The sequence below is a fragment of the Pelobates fuscus genome, chromosome 9 (genome assembly GCF_036172605.1).
Source record: "Pelobates fuscus isolate aPelFus1 chromosome 9, aPelFus1.pri, whole genome shotgun sequence".
Taxonomy (NCBI): domain Eukaryota; kingdom Metazoa; phylum Chordata; class Amphibia; order Anura; family Pelobatidae; genus Pelobates; species Pelobates fuscus.
This window is the reverse complement of record NC_086325.1, coordinates 104,508,195-104,523,010: the sequence shown is the minus strand read 5'-3', so window position 1 is coordinate 104,523,010 and position 14,816 is coordinate 104,508,195. Positions and strand designations below refer to the sequence as shown.

General features: G+C 40.1%; 1 protein-coding gene across 1 annotated transcript in view; it reads right to left on the bottom strand.

Moving 5' to 3' along the window:
- The window catches only part of TEX11 (testis expressed 11), a 270,524-nt gene that overhangs the window by 80,993 nt on the left and 174,715 nt on the right, over positions 1–14,816 (bottom strand). The window contains exons 17-20 of the mRNA XM_063433451.1: positions 12,513–12,615; positions 10,024–10,145; positions 4,382–4,467; positions 3,533–3,586 (exon numbers count right to left, since the gene is read on the bottom strand). Of these exons, the coding sequence (XP_063289521.1) occupies positions 3,533–3,586; positions 4,382–4,467; positions 10,024–10,145; positions 12,513–12,615 (365 nt within the window). The remainder of the gene's footprint in view (positions 1–3,532; positions 3,587–4,381; positions 4,468–10,023; positions 10,146–12,512; positions 12,616–14,816) is intronic.

Genomic DNA, 14,816 nt, shown 5'->3' with positions numbered 1-14,816 from the left:
AATAAACAGTTTTATGACAGTATTTCGTTTAACCAGTACTCACCATGAATACCCTAAAATTCTTCGATAATAATGCAGCTGCATGTACACTACGTATTTGGCTTGTTCTACATATTTTTATTTTTAACAAATCTTTATTTCATTTTAATTGACATTAATGACAAATACAAAGCTTTTAATCCAGTTGTCATCTCCTATTCATCAAAAACTCTATCCAGGGATAACCCTTAAGCCATAAAGCAGACATACAGGAGAACATTTTTTTGAAATAATTACTTCAATACATAGAAACAAAAAAACAAATATACAAAGATACATACTAAAACATGGCTCCCATACAGATCTTATGTCAAAGTGATGTTCTCAGGGATTGTTTAACTCGCATAGCTTTGTATACCACACATGAAAGTTATTTTGTTTTTCAATGTCTCCTCCTTGAGCTCTCACAAGCGAGGCTTCCATTTTTAACAGAAACCAAACTTGATTGTTCAACAATTCTATATTAAAAGAATCAGATATCTTCCAATTTCTTGCTCTTTTAACTGCAATTATGAAATGAATATATAAAATCCTGTCACTACTCTTCAGACTTCCCAACTGTAGATGTCACTATTAAAATGTAAATTAAACCATTCGCCACATATGTTTGGGGTCACCGTTCTTGCTGTAGGTATTACATATAAGGCCATAATTGCTCTGTGCATCCAGCCCTGAATACCGAATCTCATTAAGACACGACTTAGAAATTCCCAACAGACCCTGTCAAAAGCCTTCTCCGCGTCAACCGCCAGAAGTACAAGTGGCGTTTTGTTCTTAGTTACCAAATCTACAGTCCGTAATGAACGCTGCTGCTAGACTGATTTTCCTCTCTAGTCGTTTCTCTCACACCTCACCCCTCTGCCAGTCCTTACATTGGCTTCCTGTATGCTATAGGAGTCAATTCAAGGTACTTACTCACACCTATAAAGCACTGAACAACTCTAGCCCCTCTTATATCTCCTCACAGATCCATAGGTATGTCCCTTCTCGGTCTCTCCGCTCTGCCCGTGACCACCTCCTGTCCGTTGTCCGCACTCGTACGGCCAACTCGCGCTTGCAGGACTTCTCACGGGCGGCTCCCTTCCTATGGAATAGCCTGCCTACCGCCATCAGACTCTCCCCTAGTCTTGCATCTTTTAAGAAGTGCCTTAAAACCCATCTCTTTAGGAAAGCTTATGGCCTCCAAGACTAACCAATACCTCACATACCTGTCTCTTGCCCTATCCTAAAGGGCAGTCCACCTTATTTGATTGCAAATTCCTGTCCTAATGTGTTTTACACCCCACCTCCTATAGAATGTAAGCTCGATCGAGCAGGGTCCTCTTCAACCTATTGTTCCTGTAAGTTTATTTGTAATTGTCCTATTTATAGTTAAATCCCCTTCTTAATATTGTAAAGCGCTACGGAATCTGTTGGCGCTATATAAATTGCAATAATAATAATAATAATAATAAATCTAATATATTGATAATTCTTCTAGTATTATTTGATGCCATTCTTCACGGCACAAAGCCTATCTGGTCTCTGTCAATCACAGTATACAAAATTTTCTTCTATCTGCTCGCTAGAATCGCAGAAACAAATCTTAACATCCCTATTGATTAATGAAATCGGTCTGTAATTTTCTACCTTCGTAGGGTCTTTATCCTGTTTTAAAATCGGAAGTATATTTGCTCTAAGCATTTCAACCGGGAAGTTAACTGTTGTTACACAGTAGTTAAATGCCCTTGCCAAATGGGGTACTATGCTTTCTACGTATGTTTTATAAAATAGGTTCGTAAATCTGTCTGGACCAGGAGTTTTTTTGTTTTTTCGATTTTTTTATAGCCTTTATCACTTCCTGGACCAGAATAGGCTCATTGCGTTTATTTCTTTGAATCTCTGGTATAAACGGAATTTTAAAATTTTCTAAATAAGTATCTTCTTCTGTGGACTTAGTCGGAAGATTATATAGCTGACTGTAATATGTATTAAAACACTTGCCTATATCGTCTGGAGAAAAATGTTCGCCCCTATCATCTGTTATTTTAGTGATTTTACTATCTGCGATTTTTTTTTTCTTAAACTCTGGGTTAACATACTATCCGCTCAATTACAACGACTATAGTATTTAACCTTAAGTTTTTCCAATTTTTTTTCATTTTTTCCCCAAGACTTTTGAATTAATAACGTTTTGAATATTTTTCATTTCAACTATATTATTGTTTGATGGAGAAGTTAGATTATTAGCATGTATCTGTGAGAGCTTTGCGTATAGAGATGCAAACTGCATCTTATTTTTTCTATATTGTGAATTTAAATTAAATTGTTCTACATATTTAAGAATACAATACACCACACACTGAGTATTCCTTCCAGAAATAAGAGATATGTGACAGAATAAATTGGGATACTAAAAGGTATTATGTTTTGGGAAAAAGATAGCTCAGAACAGTAAATAGGCTGTTTAGAGGATTATGTAATTTACATTTCAGTCTGACTGGGCATTTATTACAAAATGCTATCCTACTGAGATATGGGGAGGGTTCCAGTATAGATCACATCATTCTCAACAAGGCTATGCATGTAATCAGAAACCAAAGTACAATACCAAGATCAAAGCTTAGCAGGTTTCCGTTTTGTTTCTATGTAACTTGTCAGAAACCTGCTAACAATCAAGATGGGTGTGAAAGTGAGGCCTGCTTATGAACAAAACTAGTGACTAATTTGATGCTAGCGGGCTAAAAAAGTGCAGATTATCTACAAATCTTCTTTGTTCTACAAATTCTTTCTAGGAAGTCACATGTAATAGTTAAAGGGAACTTATAGACCAGAATATAAGAATCTTTGATTCGGGACTATAAGTTTCCTTGATTGCTGTGACATCTGTCCACACACCTTCGCTGGTGAAAATGCCAAGTTAAATAAAGTATACGCATCTGGTTTACAGTGCTGAGACACACCCACAGCACACTCCACCTTCTTCTTTGTTATCAAGCTTGCTGACGTAATTTGCATTCTCATCCAATGCAATGCTTCTTATAGCAAAACATTTGTGACAAAATGGTACGAGCTGTGCATGTGCGTTAAAATTCCATGCTCTTACAATTAAATTCTCTCTTTAATAAGCATTTGATTGAAGAACTGAGACAGACACAAGAGGTATGTTTAAACCTGCACTGAAAACAGTGCGGTTTCTACAAAACTGCAATGTTTTGCATTGCAGGGTTAAAACAACAGGGGCACTTCCATCTGAAAATAAAGACATTTCTATTACAGTAAATTAATATCCTTTTTAAAAAATCCTTCAAATATAGTTTTTCAACACAAATGGATAACAGGAAGTTTCTAACTCACTTTTTCCCAGTAGTAAGTAAATCCAAATACTATTTGTATTATTCTGCGCTACGTGTACGATGTGCATGTACTACTGAAAATTGCATGTACTCATTGATAATTGAAAAGTACATTATCATTTATTAATCACCAGTAAACATTCTGATTATTCCCTCACCTTCTTTCTTCACATTTTGCTTCTTCATCTGACATTAGTAGTCTCACCAAACACCTGCAGCCAAAAAAAAAGAGAAAGACAACCTAGTATTTCATTTTTTTGGAGGCATGACAGAAATTTTATTTTTCTGTTTGTATTCATGCTTTTCAGATTTTAGATGAAGTTAATGGAAGAAGACCTGACAGAGTATCCGATTGTCACCCGTTTCAATGATAGGGTTAAATAGCTCATCTAACAAAATTTCAAGCACTGATATTTTCCCGCATGGATTTTTTTCCTGAACCCAGCTTATTTAAGGATGGCACAGTAAAAGTTCCTCTGCTCTCCCAGTGGATGTGAACATGTGTGCACTAGTCCGGCTCTATCCTATTGCACAGCTCATGCAATAAACTGTTGGCACCACGGGAAGCAGGGAGCTTTGAGCACAGGTTCAGAAATGTTATGAGAAGTACTGCTCAGAAACCATAACCCTTGAACTGTGAAGATTTATTTTACCATTTCAGGGAAGAATCTTTTGCTCCATTACTCCTTTAATCCCTTCTCACAGTTTTGCAGAATAATGCAAAGTAAAATATAGTCAATAATCCAGTACTTGTTTACATTGTGCATGAAACGTTTCTATGCAGGGGTTCCATTATTTCTATCTACATACCAGCACAGGGGTGTAAATTGTTGCACTCTTACAATCAAAGCCAAATCTCATGGCTACACTGTAGCAGCCAGAGAGGGAGATAGTAAAGAGGGCTCTAAGCACATTAAGTACTTGGCAGGCATTATGTGCCTGTACAATAAAAGTGCTTGCTATAACTTCCTCTCTCTTCATATTACGTCCGTAATAAAGTTGCTAACCTTAGTGACACAAACATCTTCTCAGTGTCGTGATCTTGCTCAACCAGAAACTCCAAAGCTTTTATAGCCACATCCCGTTGATTTTTCTAAGAGGTAAGAACAGATTTGTAAGATTTGAGTGTATGTATATATCTCTATATATGTACTTTATAAAAAGTAATTGCATAATAGAGGAGCAATTTCTATGAAAATGCCATTATTTTTATTTATTTGACAGTTTTCCCTTGCTTCCAGCTATTTAAGTTTGTGATCTTTTCTGTTACCAACAAAAAGCACTAACGTGTGTGCTCACTGTTAGTACTTCTTGAACAACATGAAAAACATTTCAAATGTTGCATTTAGAGCCTATTTCTTCAAAACATATTGCACAATTAAGCCCCTCATGTGATCTCATTGCTGCACCAATATGATATCAAAGCAGTATTCTAATTGGCTGCTTGGTACATTCTGACACCGATAATATTATTGGTGGAATTCAAACAGTGTGCTACGTCTGTTTGTCAAAACATTAAATAGTGAAGAAAAAAATGCAATATAAGCAACTTTGATCTTGTTATGATAGCAGATGCTTGACATGATGATAAAAGCTTAGGTCTTGGGTTTTTCACACGCAAAGTTTTTATAGAGAATGGTAAAACAAACATAAACGTATATGTATGAGTAGCAGTGTAGTGGGCTAAATCACCCTTTAATAAGAGAGGTCAGAGATGGATGTCTAGACTTTCCCACTCTACCAGAAAGGTCACAAAACTTCAAACACACTGTCTAAACAGGGATGTGTAAAATGCCATCTGTGAACATACCACATGTGAAAACATAAAAACCGATGGGCTACAGCAGGGGTAGGCAACCTTTTAGCAGCACTGTGCCGATATAGGATTGTGATGTCCCGTAGCGTGCCGGTCCTATTTTATTTATTTATTTATTTTTTTAAATCAAGGTGTGTATGTTGCCGTATTCTGCTTGTGTTATTTTTACTGTAATTGCTTTGTATTGTTGTATTAGTGCGTATATGCAGGGCCTTCTTTAATAGTGACTGGACCCTGGGCAAAGCATTTGCTTAGGGCCCCCTGGACCCTGTCCCTCCTTCCCAGGCATGCAATCACGTCCTCCACCTCAACGCAGTGGCGGACCTAAAGTAGAGAGGTGCAAGAATTTTTGGGGGTCTCCCTGTTGCACAGGTGATTAAAAGGTAGATCCCCATCTGTCGTGCAACTCCAGAAATGCATTGATAGCTGGGGCTCTACCATTTACCCATGTTTGCAGGTCTGTATTTAGCACTAAGCAGTTTTTGTTTTTGAATGTAAACAGGTTTTTGTATGGAATTTGTTTGTACGTGGTGTTGGCGTGATTGCAAGCATGTATTTGTGTAGTGTTGGTTTTTGAATGCAGGGGTGTATTTACATATAATTTTGGTGTGTAACACAGACATGTGTTTGTACGTAGTGTTGAGATTTGAATGCAGAGGTGTATTTGTGTGTAGTGTTGGTGTGTGAATGCTGAGATGTATGCACATATACACACACAGAGATATATACACACTGAAATGCACACACACACACACTGACACACACAGAGACATACTGACACACACACAGACATGCTGACATACAAACATACTGACACACACACAGACATACTGACACACACACAGACATGCTGACACACAAAGACATACTGACACACTAACAGACATATTGACACAGACATACACTTTAAAACCCACCCTCCAGTTTCCTACCTTTCCTGCTGGTGGTTGAAGGTGTTGGGAGTTGGGGTCTAGCGCTCTCGGCCAGCCCCCCTCCAATCTGCCTACTCTTCTTTCCCACGCGCTCCTCTCTTTGTGGGAGGAAGTCATGCGCGGCCGTCACTTCCTCCCAGCCTGCTGCCGAAAAGCAAGGGGCCCGTCGTGCTGTTAAAGCGCCTCAGCGTGCGGCGGGCCCCTGCTGACAGAAGCCCACCAGGTCCTTTGTTCATGGGCCACCCGGTGGGCCTCCTTAGTGTGCAGATTACCGGCCAGAGGGTTAGAAATAGTTGAGGCCAGCAGGGCTCACGGTGCAGCTGCCCAGTTTGCCCCGCGTTAAAGATGGCCCTGCATATATGAGCTATTATATTGTTTATGTTCATTAGTAGTTTATGGTATTGTGTATGATACATATGAATGTGGGCTGTGTATGGGGGCCGCTTGTGCAATTGTGTGTGTGTGTGTATGGATATGTCACAGTGTGTGTTTGGTAGTGTGTGGGGGCTTTTTGGGGTATTGCATGTGAGGTTGTGTGCATGTATGTGGATTGTTAGTGGTGTTTCGTTTGTGCGGATTGTGTGTTTGTTTGTGTGTGGGCTGTCCGTATTATTTGTATGAGGGCAGGGTTATTCTGCATTTCTGTGTATATCTAGCAGTGTGGGTGGCTTCCCTGGGTTCCAGTGGGGGCCAGGCTGGCCAGGTACAGGTCAAGGACAGGAGCTGCAACAGCAGCTGCAGGCTGCTCTACTACAGTGTGGATTCCTATTCACAAGTGCTCTGAGATCACTACCTCTACGTGCTGCAATGCATAAATTGAGGATTGTCCTTCACCACCTTCTCGGATTAGCAGATATCTGAAGTTTTACTGGGACTCCTGATAGGCCAGAGCCTGTTTGGCTCTAGCAGCCTTGAGTGCCGTGCAAAGACACCTCGAGTGCCGTGCATGGCACTAGTGCCGTAGGTTGCCTACCCCTGGGCTACAGGGACAAACGGTTACTAAAACTTAACAAGAAATTATAGTATACCTGATTAGCGTGGAGAAGCACTACTTTATACATAATTTTTATATATATATATATATATATATATATATATATATATATATATATATATATATATATATATAAAGCACTGAAGATGTGTTTCAAATAATGTATTGTTTACAGGTTAAATCATATGAATAAAAAAGGATTTTATTTCTAGCAAATAAAACAAGATGCTACAAATCTAGTTTGTTCACATTTTAAACTATAATCATGTATTTGATTCAATACCTTTGCAGCCAGGTGGTGGCAGCATAGGACTGAGACAAACCACTGTAGAAAGACCATTATGATGGAAAAAAATTGCATTGACGTACTATAAATTACAGTTTTTTTAGGGTTGTTTTGTTCACAAACGGAGTTTAGACCACATTAAATAATGCTGTGACGAAATCCACTTCGCCACTGCGTTTTGGAGAGGACTACTTGCTAGCCTTTTACCTTCTGACTATGACCCCTGGCACTATTTCTGCCTATTGGGATTGTGGACAATGGCTCTTTAAACTTTCTAAGTAGTCGAAATGGCCCTTCGGATACAGCCGAAGTGTAAAGTCATGGAAGTGGCCGCCATTCGACATGTGGCGGCGGCCATTTTATTTAGTCGAACGAGTTCAGCTGTGTTTCGTCGACGAGTTCATGGAACTCAAATCGGACACATGACGGCACGAACACCACTGAAACTTTTTCCTTCTCTGGGACAATTCGAATGGCACTTCAGCATGGACTTTGTGCACTTTGGCCGCACAGCCAAATTCTATGGAACAGTTTTGGACATGAAATCATGGATGCAGTCGGTTAAAGAGACTTCTATAAAATTTCTGAAACCCTGCCCTGATCTGGGTGATTTTTGGATATGTTGTTCACCCAGATCAGGGCTATCAGGGGATGAAAGATTGGGGATATGTGGTGTTTTCCAGACTTTGTAAAAATACATGTTTTTTCTGCTTAGAGTTAATTAGGTTAGTCCATTGTCTTTGTTAATTGTATCACAGGCAGAGGGGGGGGACTGTATACACTGTATGGGAGTGTCTGAATGTAAACCTCTGTTTTGATTGGTTTGTATGTTTTGTATTCGGTGCCCAACTAGGTCACCTTTACTGTAAGAACTGTATAAAAACTCAAGATGTTCAATAAACCTGCAGACCTTCTAACCCTCAACTCGCAGCCTTGTGTTGTGTTGTAGGGAACTGCTATATCACTACAAGGGATTGCTATGCTTGTTATACTCCCTTGGATAATCACTAGCTCTTGTAAGAGCTCTACAACTGATCCTGCTATACACTCTGAAGGAAGAGAGGTTTACCCACTGGAGCCTGGAGCCTTGTTGTAGGTCCAGGGTGGGTAGGAGACGGCGAGACCCCAACCAAGCTGTGGTGGTTCGTGGGGTCTGCAGTGCTTATGGTGTCTGGTGCAGTGCTGATGGTCCTTGGTAAGCACTAGGAGCATCGATTGACGGAGCGTCCATTACAAATGTATTTAAAAAAAATAAATTAAAAGCAAAAATGAAGCCACTTGCACAAGGTCATATATGCCACATAATCAATTGCACTCTCAGATATGCACTTATCTTTAAAGGGACACTTAAAGCTTAACTACTTCATCCTATTGAAGTGATTATAGTGTATGTGGTCCTTTGGCGCTGTCCTTTCATTCAGCATTATACCATTTATGCCCTTTCCTTATGTGCTGCTTGGGCTAATGAGGAAGCACTAGCATGAGCAGCAATGGTCGGTGATAGTGTCCGCTGACCACATGCAGCCTATTACAGTACCAATTGCAGGTATGAATAGGTATGGCTACAAGGAAATGTGTAATCTTTGCCTTAAAGGGACACTAGAGTCACCAGAACACCAACTTATTGCAGTTGTTCTAGTGAGTATAATCATTCCCTGCAGGCTTTTTAATGTAAACACTAGCTTTTTTAGCTAGAGCTAAAAAAGAAAAACTTTCTAAGCTTTCTAAATCACTTCTTAATCTAATCCAATTCTAAATGTTTTTTTTTGAAGCATGACAGAAATATTGCATGCCCCTGTATGCTGAAAGAGCCTGTTGTATACTTAAAGGGACACTCCAGGCACCCAGACCACTTCTGCTCATTGGAGTGGTCTGGGTGCCAACTCCCACTACCCTTAACCCTGCAAGTGTAATTATTGCAGTTTTTCATAAACTGCAATAATTACCTTGCAGGGTTAACTCCACCTCTAGTGGCTGTCTACTAGACAGCCACTAGAGGTCACTTCCTGGGTTCTAGCACAGGAAACCTGTGCTAGAGCGTCGCTGGACGTCCTCACGCTGTGTGAGGACCTCCAGCGTCGCTCAAAACCCCATAGGAAAGCATTGAAATGATTTTTCAATGCTTTCCTATGGGGAGACGTAATGCGCATGTGCGGCATTTCCGCGCATGCGCATTAGGTCTCCTCGGCCGGTGGGCGAGATCAGTCTCGCCCACCGGCCAACGCAATCACTGGGAGGAGCGTCGTGGAGGCGGAGACAGTGGCGAGGGACATCGCCGCTGTCCCAGGTAAGTGACTGAAGGGGTTTTTACCCCTTCAGTAACCGGGGATTGGTGGGTGGGAGGGAGAGGGACCCTCCAGTGCCAGAAAAACTGATCGTTTTTCTGGCACTGGAGTTTCCCTTTAACCCCTTAAGGACACATGACATGTGGGACATGTCATGATTCCCTTTTATTCCAGAAGTTTGGTCCTTAAGGGGTTAAGGTAGGAATGAGTTTCTCATTTTTATTTTTACATATAATTAATTTCACAAAAAATCTATTTACTTTCAAAACTTGATGAAAGCATTATTATATTAACAAATAGTTCTTGAAGCCTCTATTTTCTATAGCAACCTCTCACCTCCAAAGCGATTTGAGCCGCCAGACTCAGCAGGTCAATATCCGAGCAGCTCTCCTCCATGAGAATCCCCTTTGATTGTGACTGAGCTGCCATTTTTCCCATAGCAGACAAAGCATTTGTTGCTGCAGTGATCAAAATGTATAACAGTGAAGTTAAAAAGAAAAACAAAAACCTTATACCATTCATGTTTACAGATTCAAAATGGAATCATTAAGAAGTATAATCTGCTACAAAAATATGTGTTTGTTTTTTCTCTAGATGAATACTAAAAGAATATCTCTGCCTAGAATTCAGGTGGCATTGCATATTATATAGTTACTACTGCTAGCTAACAGGTAGCTGTGTCTTTTTTGAGATTGTTAAATCTGTTCTTTGCTCTAGAAAGTATTTATCTAACAATTCTTACATAGCTGCCTTATACAGACTTCTTTAAGTTAGCAATCTTACATTATATATATTTTTTTAATGCTTTATTTCTTGCAATGACATTGGCTGCAATATATCATCAATACAGAGGCTTTTGTAAAAAACAAAACATGTTTCACGTATACTTGCTTTGTTACAGAAAGGAAAAGGCGTGTGTTAAGTCATACAGTGACAATCAGTATGGTTGCAACCTGTCAGAGATTTCACTGGTTTCCCAGGTAGCGGGCATTGTTGCCACAGTACAGCTTGGCGATACAGTAGATAGTGGTAACAAGTGTGGGCATACACTACTTGTCGGGCGTTCGATTAACACATAAGGGACTTGTAACAGTTTGATGCCATATATATATATATATATATATATATATATATATATATATATATATATAGAGTGCAGTGCGCTATGATATGGAACCACTGTAGTTGTCATGTGTGCCTGAAAGAAAAAAAAACACTGTAGTTGCTCATGTGTTCCCCGTCTCCCCTGTAGGGAGTGATGTCGGCGATGCAATTTGGAGCTGTACTGTAGGAGAGTGCTAGTGGTGGGTATTGCTAAATGGCCATGCGGCCAAACCATATCGTGGCCCGCTCTCCGTGGGTTAGTTAGGACATAAGCTAACTCTGTGAGGCAGAGTAGTAATCTTACATTTTTAAACAATCATCGGGTATGTTTGTAAAACATTTAATTATAGGACATTGAGGTTATATAGTTATAAATTATAGAAATGTTACAGTGAATTGTAAAGCATATTAAGAACAACAAAGGTTACATGTGACAAATCTAAGCAAAACAAAAAATACCTTATCTTTTGGAACTGAATCAGAAGACAGATTGGAACTGACTAATAAGACATACATACCATCATGATAGCCATCACTTTTGGGGAAATTTATCAAGGAACAGCAGGTGCTAGTTTTGTCAATCTTGAGTCACAATTTGAAGGAACATGATTATTGGTAAAAAACAAATATGGTAAATTCATATTGAATCTCTAGGGCATTTGTTAAAAGACAGGCGTCATCAAAGATAGGATTTCATGAGGTCTAACTCCTGTAACTGCTCCTTATGGTTACTATGGTAACTATTCATCCTTCCCTATGTGAACTGCAGCTCCATGATACCAGTCGCAGTCTTTCCGCATTCAACTACTGGGAAAGTGAAATCTGCTGTTCATCAAACAGACTTAAGACATTTCATCTTAGTGATGTGTAAGCTGCAGTGCCTTGTTTCATAGTAAAGACATTTCTAAAAAACATATCCCTATTTGTTTACGAAAATATGAAGCCAATGCAACATAGAATGCTGTGGTATGACTGGACTTGCTGATGGCTGAGGAGCATGAAAATGTTTCCTGAGCTTGAGGACAAATATAGTCTTCTGAGGAGACTAATGGGGAATATAGTCAAAGTACAGGTATCTGAAAAGTTGTGCAGAAGTCACCATGTAAACCACTGTTCAAATCATCAGGTACTTCTTGGTAAATATTCCACTATTACAACATTACACCACTTGTCAAAATACAAGTTCAATAGGTAGCAGATGAATCAAAGCAGATACTGAACCCACCTAGTGGACAGCAAGGTAGAGAACCTGACTGGAGCTGTGAGTTCAAACCCAGCCAGTTCTCTAAAAGGTGCAGCCACATCTTGCTACCGTGACAATATGTCGTTGTGAATAAATTAATAGTGGTGATTTAAGATTATTGCAAGCCTTCTTGGCTATTTTGGGCCCACAAAGAGCAATCACGGGCCCAATCTGTAAAATTGGAGTTATAGATTAAATCTTTGCAATTATTCTGTTGATAGCATTGCTTAGAAAATATAATAACGTTTACCCTATGCTCATATGAAGTATTAGGGTGTTTTTAGGGTGAAAGCATAAATAAGTTATACACCTTTAAGCTCACTTAATCCTCTGCTCAAGTGTATTCATGGATGTGCACTGCATGCATACTTAAGTTAAAACTACTTTCCAGTATGCCTTGCTTCACATCACATTAATACTGCACCAAGGTTCATATAGCCCTCTAAAGGATAATGTAGGCATTTATATTAGCTGTTACCTTCAAGCGTGTTATTTTCTAGCATAGCTAGTTTATACACGCTGAACTGTGTAAAGATGCTCTCCTGATCAGAACGTTCTGCTTCTTTTATTGCCTCTTTGGCCTGTGAAATAAGAGTTTACGATAAAAAAAAAAAAAAAAAAAAAGAGTAAGTTCAGTTCTTGTATGCAGATAGTTTGTAGACAACACAACTCAAAAATGGAAATAAGTTAAAAAAAAAGAGAGAGAGAATAAAAGAGGTAGAGAACAATCTGTACCAGTTTTGTGACAGAGTATGCTTTAACAGGTTAATCAGTTGAACTAAAATGAAAATTATGTTATATTATATTGAATTAAGAGGACAGATATTATTCTAGATGGGAAGGTTGTAGGGAAATAAAACAACTTTTATTGTATATATACTGTTAAAATAAATTACAACTATAATAAATTACAATTATAATAATATATAGAAACAAAAACAAAATCACACAAAATAAAAAGAATAAATAGATAAACTCAAACAAAAAAAGGGAAATATATAGAAACAATCAGAAGAGAGAGAGACATTATCTCACAACAAAGATATATGTTGTGATATTATTGTGTACTGATATTATATTTAACAATTTAGTTTCATTATTTTTCAGTCCATTCAGGGTAATCACAACTAGTCGATTCAGGGTTAAAGGAACACTATAGTGCCAAGAAAACAAACTCGTTTTCCTGGCACTATAGGGTTACTAGGTCCCCCCCTCCCCTTCAGCTACTTACCTTTCTCCAGCGCCGGGCTACCTCGGCGCTGGTGACCTCTCCTCCTCCTGCCGACGTCCGCGCCAAATGCGCATGCGCAGCAAGAGCCGCGCGCACTTCCAAACAGCAAATAGGAAAGCATTACTCAATGCTTTCCTATGGGCGTCCAACGTCTTCTCACTGTGATTTTCAGTGAGAATAGGGGAAGCGCCTCTAGTGGCTGTCAGTGAGACAGCAACTAGAGGCTGGATTAACCCTCAGTGAAACATAGCATTCTCTGAAACTGCTGTTTTCAACTGCAGGGTTAAAACTAGGGGGACCTGGTACCCAGACCACTTCATTGAGCCTATAGTGGTCCTTTAATCATCACCTCATGGACTTAAATTACAAAAATATGTTGTGATATTATTGTGTATTGATATTACATTTAACAATTTAGCTACATGATTTTTCAGTTTATTCAGTTGGTTCATTGGTCCTATCCTTAACCAATGATCAGTGATACAGATGGTGATATGATACAACTTTCAATGGATGCTACTTTATGCATTCTTTTACAAGTTGTTTTTGGTTCATTCAGATTTTGTTAGATAGCTAGCTAGAATCCTTTTGTTATATGACAGTTCAGGTGTCCTCAAAGGCACAGACTAGCGTCAGGGTTACCTAGGTATTTTACCTTACAAAGGGACTGACTTTCTAACCATCTCGTTGGCGTCACAAGGGGGGCACGGACCGCACCAAGGTGTGCATCACAGGGGTGGGGGGCAAACAAGGGGGCCAAGGACACAAGTGACCCAGCAGGAGGAAAGCGCACAGTGCTCCCTCCTGCCATTCACTCTGAGTAGCGTGGCCGGGCGGCGCGGACCGCGGTTCGGGAGCTTTCTGTAACTGGCTGGACTTTCAGGAAGTTCTCTCTGTGAGCACTTCCTGTCAGTCCAGCCGGGTACAGGAAACAGAAGCTCCTGTACCACGGTCCACGCCGCCCGGCCACGCTACATAGGGAGGTAGGAGACACACAAGGGAAGGGGAGATAGCACCAGGGGAGTAGGGGAGAGAGACCATTAGGGGAGGGGGGGGAGGGGACACAGACCACCAGGGGAGGGGCAAGGGAGAGACGAGATACCACCAGGGAAGGGGAGACCACCAAGGGAGGGGGGAATAACTCTAAGGGAAAGGGGGGCAGGGGAGAGCACTAGGGGACAGTGGAGCAGGGGAGATCACTAAGGAACAGGAGGGGGGAAGTTTACTAAGGGACACACAGAGGGACTCAGGAGGGAGACACACACAGAGATACCTTGGGGTGGGAGGGGAAAGACACACAGAGGGGCCACAAACCCTCTATTTCACACTACACACATACACAATGCATCCTTACACACACACACAATGCATCCCTACTCACACAGCGAAACATACAATGAATCCTACACACACAGAAACATACCATGCTTCTCTTACACACTATGCATCAATTATACACACACACACACACACACAATGCAGCCATTGCACACACAATGCATCTCTTATATACAACATCACACAATGCATCCCATACGCGCACAAACACAC